This window comes from Apteryx rowi, unplaced genomic scaffold, assembly GCF_003343035.1.
Source record: "Apteryx rowi isolate R43461 unplaced genomic scaffold, aptRow1 scaffold_173, whole genome shotgun sequence".
Lineage (NCBI taxonomy): Eukaryota > Metazoa > Chordata > Aves > Apterygiformes > Apterygidae > Apteryx > Apteryx rowi.
The window spans coordinates 839,902-856,125 of record NW_020448008.1 but is presented as its reverse complement, the minus strand read 5'-3'; the positions used below and the strand labels follow the sequence as shown (position 1 = coordinate 856,125).

Below are 16,224 nucleotides of genomic sequence, written 5' to 3'. Positions count from 1 at the left end.
ATAGCGGCTCCCGCTCCGCAGCTCCGCCGCCAACTAAGAGGCGCCCGACGATCCCCCACAAGCCCCCGCGCTGGCCGGAAACGCCTCGCTAACGGCCGACCATAGACGACGAGGTGGTAGACTGCCGCACGCGGCGCGCGAGAGCGCGCTGCCACACGGCAGGGCGCGGAGGATGCCGGGAACGACCGCCCGCGCCATGCTGGGCGAGGGGTGGGGCTTGCGGGAATAGTCACGGGAGGGCCGCGCCACGCCGCGCCGCCATCTTTGGTGGGGGAGCTGCGCGCCTTCCCGCCTCGGCCCGCGCGGGCCGCTAGGTGGCCGCGGCCTCGCCCGCCATCTTGAAGTTGGGAAGCGCGCGGGATGACGTGATGGATGCGCCCTGGAAGAGGAAGTACTGTGTCGTGGAGGTGGCACTTGGCGTCCGAGGTAGCGGCGGCGGCTGGTGGCTGCAGGGTGCCCGCGGACCGGTGCGGCTTCCCGTCCCCTCCCCTCCCGGCCCGGCCCCTCGCCTCAGCCCTCCCCGCGGCCTCGGCCCGCTGTGCGGAGTGGCCGCGGTGCCCGGCGCTTCCTCCCCCGCCGTAGCGGGCGGTGCAGGCAGGGTCCAGCCGCCTCAGGTGAGGGCTGCGCCTGTCCGGGCTGGGCCGCCCCGCCCCGCCGGCCGCGTCGGGCAGAGCCGCGGCTGCCGCACACCCGGCCCGGAGGGTGCCGCCGCCGGGGGCTGAGCCGGCCGGAGCTGCCGGGCAGGACAGACATGGCTGAAGGCCTTTCCTGGGACCTCGGTGTCTGCACGGGTTAAGGCGTGCGGGACGAGGTGAAAAAGTTGCTGTTGAATTTCACTTTAAGGGACTGGACAGAAAGCAGCGAAATGGATGATTTCCCCTCCATCTGCCTGCTGTCTCTGGCCATGCTGGTTGCCTGTTATGTGGCAGGGATTATTCCTCTGGCAGTTAATTTTTCAGAGGTAAGACGGTTTCACCAAACTGCTCCTTGGTTGCTAAGGAAGAATAGCAGGAATTAGATGCAAAATCCACCAAGAGGTATCAATGCTGTCCCCTTTCAACTATAGCTATGCTGTTGYAGGTGCTCTTCTAATTTAAAAAGATTTCTAAGGAAAACATGAGTGGATGTTAACCTTCACTGAAAATCGCAGCATAAAATAAGGTTTGCTCAAAAATGTGCGTAAAATCACTTAAACATAACAAAATCTATCCAAGTCTCTCAGCTGCAGGTACAGCAAAGCCTCAGCCTATGGTTGAAGAACAAGAGAGTAGCTGGACATTGTTTTTCTTGTGAGGAGTTTGTGTCAGAAACTTCTGAAGTTAGAGGCTAAGTTTTATTATGTGTCCATGGACTCTTTGAGTCAGGGCTTCTAAACCAATTCTGAAAATGTTCTCAGAAAATTGGTTTTGGTTAACTATTTTGCTCACACTTTATACTACCCACTAGATAACAATTAGCTCTTTGATGATTATAAGAAAAATTTCAAGTCATGTTAATATCCCTGACAACTCAAAGCGTTCTTTTTGAAAAATATCTAGGATAAAAAAGATATTTTTAAAAGAGAGGGAAACTGTTATGGAGCAAATGCGAGTCCAAGCAGTAAAGGAATTTAGAAGCAAATGTATTTGGGCTCTTCTAAGAGATGGCATTATCATTGTTACAGTCTCTGGAAGTTTCATAATATCCTCTGAGGCCCGTGGGCTTTTATTTTTTTCGAAATGTTGACTGTTGCAGTAGATGTAATGTAGTGAAAGTTCAATCATTATAAAGTAGTAAAAGCCTGGTTTATCATTTCTGTTGGATACAGCACTGTTCTTGGAAAGGGAGGTGCTGGAAAAGAGATGTAACCTGTTTCCCCATCACATCACACTTTGAACCTATCCTTTAGTCTCATGATAACTGTTGCAGTGGAGGCTTTGGGGAGCAGTAGATTGTGAACAGCATGGGAAGAAATGCAGTTCCTTTCTGTTATAGCACAGTTCAACTGAATGAATTGAATATATCCTGAGATCTTTCCATAAAAATTAGTTCGACTCTGTATTTGCTTTGATGGACCTTCCCTTAAACATTTTCAAGGCTATGGCCACTTTCTTCTCCCTCACTTTTTCCCTGATGCCTAGAAAGGACTTTCTTGCAAATTTGCTAAGACCACTACCTAGCATGTTAATATTATCTCAAGGTTGTGTGTTTTTTTTTTTTTTTTTTAACATTTCCTCATGAATGTTTTTGAAAGTCGCCTGCTGTTTCTTTATACCTGGTTGTAAGTTGTTTGGAGGTGGTGTTGAAGTGTTTGTGGTTTATACATGTCTGTACAGTTGGATCAGGAGCTCCTAAATCGCTAGGGACTCCTGACTGCTTCAGGAATACAATGCCATTATAAAAAATTTGTGGAACCAAAAATATAGTGCTCTGCATAAACAGTAACCAAATACTTATCAACCTGCTGTTATGTATGCAATGTTTGTAAATGTGTGTACAGTTTGTAAATAAGTTTATTGGAGTATCTTAAACTCTCTGAATTTCTTGATTCAGTTTTGCACTTGACTTAAATTAGATTTTCTAAGGACCCATATGTTATGCTGATTTAAAAGAGGAGCTGAACCTCTTCGCAGATGGTTTTTGTGCAAATACTGTCTAATCCTGGAAATACCTAATTATATGCTCTTTATGTGAGAGAGCAACTGGAATGTAGTGAGCTGTGCCTAGGGGTGGATGAAGAGCTAATTGAGAGCTTATGGGTAAGGATTAAAGGGCAGGCTAGCATGGGTGACACTGTTGTGGGTGTTTACTACAGGCCACCTGATCAGGAAGAGGAAGTCGATGAGGCCTTCTACAGACAGCTGGAAGTAGCCTCACGATCCCAGGCCCTGGTTCTCATGGGGGACTTCAACCACCCTGATATCTGCTGGAAAGACAACACAGCTAGGCACAAACAGAGCATTGGTGACAACTTCTTGACACAGGTGGTGGAGGAGCCAACAAGGAGAGGTGTGCTGCTGGACCTCGTACTAACAAACAAAGGAGGACTGGTGGAAGATGTGAAGGTCGGGGGCAGCCTTGGCTGCAGTGACCATGAGATGGTGGAGTTCAGGATCCTGCGAGGAGGAGGCAGGGCACTAAGTAAGATCGCAACCCTAGACTTCAGGAGAGCAAACTTTGGCCTCTTCAGGGACCTACTTGGAGGAATCCCATGGGTGAGGGCCCTAGAAGGAAGGGGCGTTCAAAAGAGCTGGTTAATATTCAAACATCACCTCCTCCAGGCTCAAGAGCGGTGCATCCCTCTGAGTAGGAAGTCAAGCAAAGGAGGCAGGAGACCTGCATGGATGAGCAAGGAGCTCCTGGCAAAACTCAACCAGAAGAAGGAAGTCTACAGAAAGTGGAAAGGGGGACAGGCCACTTGGGAGGAATATAGGAACGTTGTCAGAGTATGCAGGGATGCGACGAGGAAGGCTAAGGCCCGTTTGGAATTAAATCTGGCGAGAGATGTCAAGGACAGCAAGAAGGGCTTCTTCAAATACATCAGTAGCAAGAGGAAGACTAGGGAAAATGTGGGCCCTTTGCTGAATGGGGTGGGTGCGCTGGTGATGAAGGATGCAGAGAAGGCAGAGTTACTGAATGCCGCCTTTGCTTCAGTCTTTACTGCTCAGGCCAGCCCTCAGGAACCCCAGACCCTGGAGGCAAGAGAGAAAGTCTGGAGAAAGGAAGACTTTCCCTTGGTGGAGGAGGAGTGGGTTAGAGAACATTTAAGCAAACTTGACACCCACAAATCCATGGGCCCTGATGGGATGCACCCACGAGTGCTGAGGGAGCTGGCGGATGTCATTGCTAAGCCACTCTCCATCATCTTTGAAAGATCATGGAGAACAGGAGAGGTGCCTGAAGACTGGAAGAAAGCCAATGTCACCCCAGTCTTCAAAAAGGGCAAGAAGGAGGACCCAGGGAACTACAGGCCAGTCAGCCTCACCTGCATCCCTGCAAAGGTGATGGAGCAGCTCATCCTGGAGGCCATCTCCAAGCGTGTGGAGGAAAAGGTGATCAGGAGTAGTCAGCATGGCTTCACCAAGGGGAAATCATGCCTAACCAGATAGCCTTCTATGATGGAATGACTGGCTGGGTAGATGAGGGGAGAGCAGTGGATGTTGTCTACCTAGACTTCAGCAAGGCTTTTGACACTGTCTCCCATAGCATCCTCATAGGGAAGCTCAGGAAGTGTGGGTTAGATGAGTGGACAGTGAGGTGGATTGAGAACTGGCTGAATGGCAGAGCTCAGAGAGTTGTGATCAGCGGTGCAGTCTAGTTGGAGGCCTGTAGCTAGCGGTGTCCCCCAGGGGTCAGTCCTGGGTCCAGTCTTGTTCAACTTCTTCATCAATGACCTGGATGAAGGGACAGAGTGCACCCTCAGCAAGTTTGCCGACGATACCAAACTGGGAGGAGTGGCGGATACACCGGAGGGCTGTGCTGCCATTCAGAGAGACCTGGACAGGCTGGAGAAGTGGGCGGAGAGGAACCTCATGAAGTTCAACAAAGGSAAGTGCAGGGTCCTGCACCTGGGGAGGAATAACCCCAGTCACCAGTACAGGTTGGGGGTTGACCTGCTGGAAAGCAGCTCTGCCGAGAAGGACCTGGGAGTGCTGGTGGACACCAAGTTAAGCATGAGGCAGCAATGTGSCCTTGTGGCCAAGAAGGCCAATGGTATCCTGGGGTGCATCAGGAAGAGTGTTGCCAGCAGGTCGAGGGAGGTGATTCTCCCCCTCTCCTCAGCCCTGGTGAGGCCACATCTGGAGTACTGCGTCCAGTTCTGGGCTCCCCAGTACAAGAGGGATGCGGCACTACTGGAGCAAGTGCAGCGAAGGGCTACAAAGATGATTAGGGGACTGGAGCATCTCTCTTATGAGGAAAGACTGAGAGAGCTTGGCCTGTTTAGCCTGGAGAAGAGAAGGCTGAGAGGAGATCTTATCAACGTGTACAAGTATCTGAAGGGAGGCTGTCAAGAGGATGGGACCAGACTCTTTTCAGTGAGTGGTGCCCAGCGACAGGACGTGAGGCAACGGGCACAAACTGAAACACAGACACTTCCATCTGAACATGAGGAAAAACTTCTTCACTGTGAGGGTGACAGAGCACTGGAACAGGTTGCCCAGAGAGGTGGTGGAGTCTCCTTCTCTGGAGATATTCAAAACRCACCTGGACGCGATCCTGTGTAACGTGCTCTAGGTGACCCTGCTTGAGCAGGGGGGTTGGACTAGATGATCTCCAGAGGTCCCTTCCAACCTCAACCATTCTGTGATTCTGTAATTAGCAGTTAGAATTGTTTTGTTTAAAATAATTGACTAAGCATTTGCAATGTGGATAATTTTAAACTGAAATGACTGTTTGGACTGCATATTCCCTGGTTTGCAAAACTTCTTATAGCTTCAGCGAGGAAAAAAATACCTTGCAAGGGCATTGCTTGTAAAGGTCGAAGTAGGAAATAAAAATGAATGGTTTACATGATTCACCCCGGATGCTGGAGAACAATAAAATTATTTACTAATGTTAAGGCATTTCTTCAGAAGACTTTTTTTTGCTGTGGAACTTATTGTTTGTGTTCTGATTTTTGTCTTGTTTTCTGTCCTTTGAGTTAGATTTGAATATTCTTAAAAGTATGAAACTCCAGTACAGCCAGGTATCTGTGCTAGAAAGGTACAGACTGGGCAGAGCTTCACTTTATGTATGCAGATATGAATCCATTCAGCTTAGTCCTGATTTGCAGTACTCTTTTAGGCTAGCCTTGGGCCAGAAACCAGACTGTGCCAGTTTTTGAGGCTCCCTCAAGTTGTAGCTGAAAAGCCAAAAATTAAAACAAAACCAAAAAACTTCTAGAAGTTTGGATCCTTTGAATGCCTGATAAACACAGGCAGTGTTGACTGAAGTGGGACTGCTTGCTACTGAAAGTAGGTGAAAGCTTCTGCTGGGGGTGTCAGAGCTTCAATGCTATGCAGATTTAAAGCAAGAAACTGACATCACTCCTGGCGAAACACTGAGCTGTGGAACATCTTGCTTATTTGAGAGTTTGGGTTTTCTTTTGGAATAGAAAGTTAAGATATTTTCCTGTGAGGTTTTTAACACTATTTACTCTGTTGTTGTTTTTCATGAGATACATAAGTGTTTTGGGAACTAAATGGTTTATTTTTAAAAGACTCAATTTCTTGGACCAAACTAGATGACTTTCACCCATCTGGGTAGACTGCAATTATTAGACTGCTGTATTCATCTCTAAGAATGCTGACTTTTCTTGAAATAGTAATTTGTTAGTGTGTGTGATTTTCGTGCTTTTTAAAAAATCACGGATGTCCAAATTAAAGCAAGCAATATTTGCAGTCAACAGTCCTACTTCTGACATTTTGGTTTTGGCAGTTTGTGTATGTGTGTGTATATAAATATATATAGTGTAGAATGAGAGATTATACTGCAGCACTATAAACATCATCTTATTGTGCCTTTGAGATGTCGTATTTTGGCCAAACTGCTTTAAAAACCGTCGGTGTGGAAGATCAGCTCTTTATGTAGATTCCCACTGTATAACAACTTATCAGGTGTAGTTATCATATATGTGACTGTGCAGTGCCTGTTGGTGGAAAACTTACAAATATTTTCATCTCCTGCATATTACTACTTGAATTTTCCCCAGTAAAGTTCTAAATATTTCCTTATGTTATGTTTGGCATGCATTTAGAAAGCTAGTTGTAAGTCCCTCCAGAGCCTGTATTTCTTCTGTGCAATTCTCACCTATTTAGGTGAGATTTATTCAGCTTGCATCATTACAGTGCATGAAGGAGAAGGGGGGGGCATAATAAGGATATGCTATGAGTAGTGCTTTCCTGTTAATCAGACACTGCTCTCCAGGTCCTCAATAGTTAACGCTGGTATTTGGGTAGCACACAGACATCTCGTTGTGCATTCAAGATGATGATGGTTCTGCCACAAAGTAGGTGATACAGAGTTGATATCAAGGTCTGAACTTCAGTAGTTACTAGGGGTGGTATGATAAGGGCTATTGCAGAAATGATTCTCTGGAGGGGAGGGAAACTTGCCACATGAAGCAAATTGTTGTACTTTAGGGACCATTAGATGTTTATGTAATTGGATTTTCGGTGCATGACTTTGACTTAGCCTCTCAGTATTGTAGTCACAAGCAAACAAAAGTTAATAGTAAATTGTTCTTACATAGGAAAAATAGAATTTAGTCAAGAGGTACTGCAGTTGAGGGAGTAGTGTTGTGTCTCTAGGCTTTTTGTCCAAAATTAGAATCTTTCTAGAAAGATAATCCATACTATTAGTAGCAACTGCTTAGAAAATCTTTACCTGCTTTTGTTGTTTGTTTAAGCTTGTTGCAGAAACTTGATTTCCCTGGAATATGAACTAGCCTTTTTTCTTTATTATACTATAAAAATATTACGTTTACCTAATATTCTCTAAGGTTTAATTACAAATTTGCAACACTTAGATTTTACAGAGGATTTCAGTTTTAGCTATGTTTGCCAAGGGGAAAGGGGAGTGCTATGATCTGTAACTACCTAGAGTGGAATATCTTTTTGTAATTCCCTAAAATGTGGTACTTTTGCATAGTCTTTAACTCCTTTTAAAACGCTACTGGAAGGCTTAAAAGCGGTGGTAAAAACAATAAACACTGTTCTGCATTTATGCATCTCCTGGTAAATTAAAAAAAAAAAAACTGGCATAAAATGTGTGTTAGCACCATTATCATTTTGTCTAATGCAGTTCCTTCATTCAGTTCCCTCATTCAAACTCTCATTTAAAGAAGCCCTTTAAATGACTTCTGTAATTCTAGTTTTGAACCAATCTTTGGGATTCAGTCCTGTCTGTCATATTTTGTAGCTACCTGACACTTTGAAAATATTATGGTACATATTGCAGTTTTACACATTCAGTGGGCAACTTATGCATTTGGTTGTTTTTGGAATATATGGAGCACATTATCAGAACTTTCAAGTGTAAAAAAAACAAAACAAAACAAAAAAAACCCAAGAACAAAAAAACCCCCATAAGTTGCTCTTAAGCTTTTTTTTATTCACAATTTTATGTTTTTAAATTAAATCTATTCTTCCATGATACCATACTAAGTAAAATGCCATTAAATTATGGCAGTTTTGAGGGCAGGCTTCTGCGCACAGGTTGTACGTTCAATGAAGACTGAAATGTACTTCATCTATCACGTGACACTAACAGTCTTAATAGCTTAACATCATTTCTCATGTCTCTGCAAGCCTTTAGGTGAAGGTAGCATTCCTCTTGCATTTTTTTTCTATGAAATCTTTCCTTTGTTCCTGTAGTCCTAAAACTTCTTTCTTAGCCTTTTTCTATATTAAATAAGTATAGCTGACTTAGCAGTTTAGACTCATACTCAGCCAATGTATTATAGGTGCATTTTTATTATTGTTCTCTTGTCTTTCTGTATTTTCTTTGGTTTATCTTTCTAGTATATTCCTTGGTTATATAGATTAGAATTATGGAGGAGCAGGCAATTTCTCTTGTGCTGTGCCATGCCTACCAGAAGTTTTAGGAAACTGGCATGTTTATATATAATTTCTAGTAGGAAGGATATATTTGATTGCAAACCCAGAAGGAAGATAAAATATAGAATTAAAAACATGCTCCAAAATTCAGGCACTCTGTCTTTCTTCACCTCTGTAGGCCTTGCAGTTGGAGCACTACAGGGTGAATTAGCCCCCAAAAATCATTAGTGGCAAATATAACAATCCTTGCTATTTTCACATATGCCATGTATCATTTCTTGTCTAATGGTAACAATCAAGTCATTTCTAATCTTCATTTTCTACTTTGACTGTTAGCATCAGATGCTGTGGACATGTTCACGTTAATCATTAGAAATAAAGGACTGGGAAACTGGGGCTCTTGAATAAAAATTATGCAGAGGTTTTGTGGATTACTGCCTGCCCCCCCCCACCTTCATTTAAGGTCTAGTAATGAGGGAGAGTAGAGGAGGATTTTTCATTCCTAAAGATGATACATATTTTATGCTTGCTTGCAGGAGAGGTTAAAGTTGGTGACTGTTTTGGGTGCTGGGCTGCTGTGTGGAACTGCCTTGGCCGTCATTGTGCCAGAAGGAGTACATGCACTTTATGAAGACATTTTGGAGGGTAAGAACCAAAACCATGTCCACAGATGCTCTTGTTCAAGATAACTTAGGTTGTGGTGTGATGATACACTACAACATGTTTCCAGGTCGTGTAGCATGAGATGGGGGAGTGAGCGGTCACAGCAGCATGATGGAAAGCCAGCATAAAATCACAAAACTTTCATAAGCACAATACTGTATGTTAATGGTGATTTGACAAAGAAACATGGTCAGGCTGTGGATCAGCTTACTATTCCTGAGTGATCCAGTCATTTGCAGGTCCAGTGTACTGTACTGTTCATGGCCTTTTATGCAGGGTCATGTGTAGTGTTCCGTATGCTGAGGAGAGTTAAAGTTTAACTCTCACTGGAACCTCAAACAAGAGGCATAAAGATGCCTTTGGGAGAGAATGATCTTGTGGGTTATTTGCTGTTGCTTTCTGTGGTTTAGATCACTTTTATTATTATACAGTTGTTGCTGTAACCAGAAGTGTTCTATAGATCTATGTGTACTTCCCTTATAAGTGATTCTTCCTTTGAAACTAAAGGACTTGTTGAAGCAAGGTTAGTTTCTTACAGCTGTAGAGAATGAACACTGGATGACTGATGCCCTTACTGCCCACAGCAATCTGTTGGCTTTTCTGATGGGCCTTGCTGGCCCAAGGCAGAGATGTTTGATGTCTTCCTGAATCACTTCTTGAAACACCAGTTTTCAGCTATTCAAGCAGTTCCATAGCAGCCCAAGTTCTTATTTTTTTTCTCCTTGTCTTTAATTTTCTGCTGCTTAATATATTGAAATAGCTCAATAATGAGACTGATGAGTGTTGGTACAAAAAAAAAAGGGGTGGGAACACATGACCGAGGTTAGGTGGGAAAGGTGAAACTGCAGCAGCCAGCAGTCAGACGACATTAGGCAGCTATGGAATCTCAGTTTAAAATGGACTGAAGTTGTAATTAAGTTCCTTTAATACACTTGTCTGAAAATTGTGGTTACATAGGGCTAATTCACAGAGTAGGAGGCGTTCCTGTTTTGAGTGGCAACGTCCATCGTAGGTAGATGCTAGCTATATGCRTGAGGTGCCAACTTCACCTATCCAGTTCTAGTCTGCTGCCACCAGCCTTTCAGATAACTTCACCTTTAATGAATAGCTTAAAGCTAATGGAGATAACATGTCCTGTAGGAGCATCAGCACAGGGCCCATCTCATACCTAGAAGTCTTGGAAAACCTCAGTTTATGAGGTTATGCACTTATTTTTAATAGTCTGGGCTCATTACCTCTGTTTGTTGGAGTGCACTTTAATTATTGCTTAAGTTTGGAGTGTTTGTGCTATTACATTACCATTGCATGTGTAAAATTTTTCAATATGCTTAAAATCAGAACTTTATCTGAAAGTAAACAGCAACAACTTATTAGTCTCAGAGGAAAGGCCTATAAAGTTGAGGCTGTAGAGAACTTTGCAAATGTGTCTGATATACCATTGTTTCTAATCTTTGATAGAAAGTCATAATCCTCTAAGTTGCTTGGCTATTTTTTCTTGTTTCTACACCCTTTTCTTCTATATCTATATATATATAGATATATATTTATTTATTTATATTTATATTTATTTATTTATTTTAAACTTATAAAAAGAAATACAATTTCTTTTTAGTGGTAGGTTTTATTTTAGCCTGCTGTATTTTCCACTAACTTTATATGTTGTTCTAGTTACATTTAAAGTAAACGGAAAATAATATATAAAATCATCCATGATTAAGAAATGAAAGAACCTCTGATTATGCTTTTATACTGTATTGTAATTTGTGCACTGTAATGTAGGATCTCTCTAACGAGCTGTAGTTGTGGGTTTACTCTTCATTTTAATTCTGAGTAGACTAAATTTTCTTCTAATGATATGGCTAGCAGTAAATACAATTACTGAGAACAACTGCATATTTTTTCACTAAATGTGGTATACCGTTCGTGTATCACATCTACATCCAGCTTAAGAACTATTAAATGGTAAGTTATATAGTGTTTATATTTGGAGAAAAAAGGTACTTCCCATTAGTGCAGTAGTAAAGTCAGATATAAGTACCTAGGAAAACCTAATTTCTTCTGAGAGCAATTTCAGACTCATTTCCTAACTAAGTCTCCTGACTAAAGCCAGTCTGTCTATAAAGAAAGGTTTAAGTAGCACTGAGAATGATCTCTTTTGGATAATTCTATTTTCTAGTGTCCTACCTGAAGTTTAATTTCCTCTAGCACATTGCACTTGCAAGTCAAATCCTAAGTTGTTGTCTTCCTCTGTTGAAGAAATGAGAGAACTAGACTTCTTATATTGCAGAGAGATGAAATTCACAGCTATTACAGATTTAACTACAGAAATTATTTAAATGTCTTTCTTGCAGAAGTAAAGTATTCAAAGTTAAGCTTAAGGCTCAGAACTTCACAGCTTTTGGTATGTTTACAACTTCACCCACTCATGTAAATTAAATCTGGAAAGTTATCTAAAGAGACATTGAGGCTTAAGCCTGAATGTAATTATTTTTATATATACAGAATGACTTCGTCTTGTCTTCGTAATGTCTGTGTTAACAAGGTTCTTATGTATTTTAAGGTTTTACTTGCATCTTAAAATAAAAATCACTGTTTGTTTTCAAGAAGTCTTATTTACCAAAATAGAGCAGGAAACAATTTATTGGAAGTTCTGCACCTTCAGTTTTTAGAAGAGCAAGGGCACTGTGGCAGGGGAGTCCTTGATTTTGCATGTAAGTGATTAGAGTGAGAACTTTCAGGCAATGATTATTATTTGATCATAACCAAAGTAAACTTCCTTGGTGACTTCAGTTCTTTGCTTTAATGGATGAAAGTGGGTAACTACTGTCAAACAGATTGCCCAAATTACCGAATGTGTTTTGTGACTTGACGTAATCAGAAGGAATGTTAACAATATTGGTTGGTCTAAAGTTATGTTACAGGTTAATCTTGTTCAGTAAAGATACATTTGTGAAATCTTGCTGAGGTTGCCAAGCCTGTTCTAATGTTCTCTGTTTATAGCAGTGGGATTGTATGATTATATCAAATCCAAGAAGATGTCATGCAATAAGACTTTGCTAGAGTAAGTCAGGTTTTTAACGTTAATATCTGAAACTTCTGAAGAGTGGTTGTCAACCAGAAAGCCTCCCCAAAATTAAAGTTTTACATTTCTCACTTAAACCCAAAAAGTTAGGAAAGCCCTAATGTGTACTGTTCTTCCCTTTGGTTTTGGATTTTTGTTGTTCTTTTTCTATTCTTGTTGTTTTAAAAGGGTAAAATGTGTAAAAGGTACATAAAAAAGTAAGCTGAGAGGCAGTGTATCTTGAGTGAACCTTAAAAATACATAGTTGAACCAAAAGAGATATCTTTAGCGTTGAATTGTAATGACTATAATAATAAATTCAGACATGAATGGCCTTACCTTGATTCAGGTAGAACAAATAAGCTGTTCTGAAGTCAAACAACTTTCCAAAGCCAAATGATAGTTCCCTCAAAACCGGTGTCTATTCCACTATTGGGGAAATGTTCCTTGTAGTCTGACCAATGAAACAATCTAGTTGATAGAAAAGAAACTAGGGTTTCTTTTAATGTATACTAGTCCTTTTAGTCGTCTTACAGTTAAATGCGGTGATTAAAATAACACTAAAATCAGTAATGTTCTTTCAAGTAAAAATTTTTAAGAATTTTCAATGGATCATCAATGCTGTTCTGTATAGTACTGTAATCAAGGTATTGCTGTTCTGTGAAATAGTAAGAAATACAAAGTTAAATGAGGCAGGGGTTTGTGTGTGTTATTGTTTCAAGTCCTTTTGAAGAAGTGTTTTTCAGAAAAGATTTTAAAAACCAGTAGTTCAGCTGGTAGATATGATCAAGCAAGGATACTATTTCAAACTTAAGGAAGAGTGTAAAAGGGATGGGTAGAAATAAATGATTAATACATAAGAAGCGATAAGATCATGTGGACTGAGTAAAGGTAGCAGAGAGGAAAGTGTAGGATGAGTTGAAAAATGCCAGTAAACTGAATGGCTTCCTCTTAAATAAATTAACAAACAAACAAAAAACTCTGCATGAGGCATGATTGAATGCCTATGCATAGTGTGATCCCTTTCCCTCCTTCCCCAAGTGATTTGTTGAAAGATCTGTTCAAGTAAGAGAAATGTTGAGGCATCCTTGTCTTGCCAGGGATGTTCAGTTGTCTTTTATGGTGATCACTGATCTCAAGAGACTGTTAGCATTTAGTTCAGTCAGATCTTAAGAAAAGAGAAAGTGTGGTTTTTGATTGAGCATTTGAACAAGACAGAGTCCTCCTTGTGTTTACAGATTATATTATGCTGCTAAATGGTAGTTTGTGAGGGGGTAGAAACTAATGTGGCAGCTGCTTTCTTACACTGGACTGTGATGCATGTGTTCTGCAGGGCATTGGAGCTTTGCAAAATGGTATCCCTGTTTTTGATTTCTTATTTTAAACCAAATTTCTTTTAAGAGTTTCCATAGAAATACAAAAGAGTTGCCTCTGTGACCAGCCATGTTCTCTAAGTGTGGAGGAAGGGCAGAAGACTTTACTAAAATAATTATAATTGAAGATTGATTTGGTCTAGCAGAAAAACAAAAACTGGAACCCTTTCATCATAGGACCTTAAGGAGATTTACACATATTAATTGAACCTGCCAAACATAGTTGTAAGCGTTGTCCTTGTTCTGGAATGGAGGCAACTTGCACTGAATGGTAGTTCGGGGCCTCAGTGTAGCATGCATCTCAAACATCTGACTTAGCTTGGGGTACCAGATAAGGAAATAAATTTACTGTGTGTGTTCYCCCATTGATAACACTTCAATAATACTTACCCTGTATAAAGGGCCTTAGCTGTCATGGAAGTACAACTGTTACTACTTATTATAAAAGTTATATTTTTAATGTATGCTGAGGAGCATGAAAATATCTGTTCTGAATCAGCCAAAGGACTGTCTAGCTTGATATCTTGTCTCTGCCAGGGCCCTAAGAAAGAACATAAGATTCAGGTGAGCACAGTGTGTGAAACCAAGAAGTAGAACGTGCACTGTGTGCTAGGTGGTTGTCAGGGACTTGATTCAAACCTCCTTATGCCTGATCTGTGCTAGTGCCTCATAAAAGTCCTTCTAAGAGTGTGTTTCTGTATCTTGTTGGCAGAAGGAAAGCTTAGATATGATTCTGTGCTTCTATCAGCTGGAAACTACCCCAACTTTGCTATTTTTTTTAATCTTTCACATGAATATATTAAGGCAGCTATCCCCAGTCTTTGGCCAGTCCTGAAAAAGCCGTGTTCTTGCAGAYGTTGTTTGCCCTGTGTGTCAGACTGGATTGCTGAAGCAGTAGCTTTCCGTGGTCATGAGCAAGTTTGGAGGATTTTGTGGATGTTGCTTGGGAGCCATTAGGTGAAAGACTACTGGGGATGTTAGATGCACCTTCCAGTAAGGCCTTCCTCTTTAAACCCATATAAATTCAGATATACGCTCATTGATGAGTGTTGAAATTGGAAATTTTATATAGTGAGGGTTTTGCTTCTGGTGGCTCATGACTAAAAATATAAAGATCCCACTAGGGCAAATAACAACCTGTAAAAGTTAGTAAAATTACATTACATCTCTACTTTCTAAAATTCACTGTAGGTAGAGACATTTGTCAGTATTACTAACCTATGAAATATTTGAAAAGAAGTTTTGTTTGCTGAAGATGCTGAAGATGTATGGGAAGGGCAGACAAAAGGAGGTCAACCAAGYAAATGCATGCTGCCCTAGGAAACTGGGCTAAGAAAGACTGATGACTTTTTTGTGTTGACTAAGAGTGAGTGAGGAACACTTTCAGCAAAGGAGGAAAAAAAGCAAGCATGCCATATATAGGCCCCTGCCTCCTAATCTGTGTGCTTGCTTGCCACAGGGAAACATCACCCGGCAAGTGAGGTGCAGCGTGTGATGGAGTCTGAGAAGGTAGCAGAAATCCCGGTTGTGCATGAATATGGCCATGACCACTCCAGGTTGCATGCCTTCATTGGTGTTTCCCTTGTCCTCGGCTTTGTCTTCATGCTGTTGGTGGACCAGATAGGCAGCTCTCATGTGCACTCTACAGATGGTAAGTAAAGAGTCACTTTAATTATACTTGCTAATTAGTCTTTATTAACAAGATGCAATTTTTCTGAATGCTGCCGGGATTTAATTTGACCCGTCATGTTGCGAATTTCTGTTAAGAGAGGACCTGAGTTTCAGTAGGTGCTGTACAAGCATAAAGCAGGATCTGTGTGAAACGCTTGTGCTGGAATATGTCTCCTGGAATCCAGCAGAATTTGAGAGTTTGCTTTGCTAATATGAAATAACTGTAGAGCACATACAGTGTGGGGATGAAAGGCGACTTGACACTTCAGTTATTGTCTGTTTCATGGTATCACCCATAGGGAATTTCTTTGGCTTTCCAAAAAAAGTCAGGTTAGTTTTATCTTCCTTTGTCTTTTTTTTCCTACTTAATTGTCATACGTTGAGGTAATATTTTCAAAGAACAAAGTTATCCTATGTAAGACTGCAAAAATTGAATCAATAGCTAAATGTAAACTCTGGTCTTTTGTTGTAACTGCACAGCTAGGTCCCACACTAGGCTACAGACTCACTACTTCATGCAGAGTGCACAGGTTTCTCAACTTCCTTGCAAGTTTCTTGAAATGCCCACAGTTGCCATTGTTTCCTGCCTTTGCCTGTGGCTTCGCTTTCAGACTGTAGTTTGACACGCATTTAAGAGGCACTGTCACCAAAAGAGGTAGTTATTGCCTCTGCCTGGTTGTTCTCTCCCATGTAGTCTTCTCTGACGATGGAATTTGGCCCCCCAAAACTAGGGAACTGATGTAGATGAGTAAAACACAAAATAAGGGGAGGTATGTGTGTTTTAGTCGGATCCTTGGCARTTCACTGTGCAGCTGTGCAAATGCTTGTATGGAGTCAGTGTGGTGGGAAGGATGAGAGGCCAGTGCAAGGGCTGTTCATGCTCACACTGCTGGAGAAGGGTAGATGGAGCCATGGCCTTGGCTAGCTCATTTTCGTAGCT

General features: G+C 41.6%; 2 protein-coding genes across 7 annotated transcripts in view; one reads left to right on the top strand and one right to left on the bottom strand.

Annotated features, from left to right (window-relative positions):
* Positions 1-121, bottom strand: part of ERH (ERH, mRNA splicing and mitosis factor) — an 8,256-nt gene extending 8,135 nt beyond the window's left edge. Inside the window, exon 1 of the mRNA XM_026060988.1 lies at positions 1-121. Within this exon, the coding sequence (XP_025916773.1) occupies positions 1-2 (2 nt within the window). The 5' untranslated portion in view covers positions 3-121.
* SLC39A9 (solute carrier family 39 member 9) overlaps positions 1-16,224 on the top strand; it is a 39,894-nt gene that overhangs the window by 12,155 nt on the left and 11,515 nt on the right. The window contains exons 1-4 of one of the 6 annotated variants that reach the window (XM_026060983.1): positions 227-426; positions 844-961; positions 9,053-9,161; positions 15,073-15,264. In XM_026060983.1, coding sequence (XP_025916768.1) covers positions 866-961; positions 9,053-9,161; positions 15,073-15,264 — 397 coding nt within the window. In that variant the 5' untranslated portion in view covers positions 227-426; positions 844-865. Of the gene's footprint in view, positions 1-226; positions 615-843; positions 962-9,052; positions 9,162-15,072; positions 15,265-16,224 lie in introns of those variants that run through there. The other 5 variants (XM_026060982.1, XM_026060984.1, XM_026060985.1 and 2 more) reach the window with 5 other exon arrangements.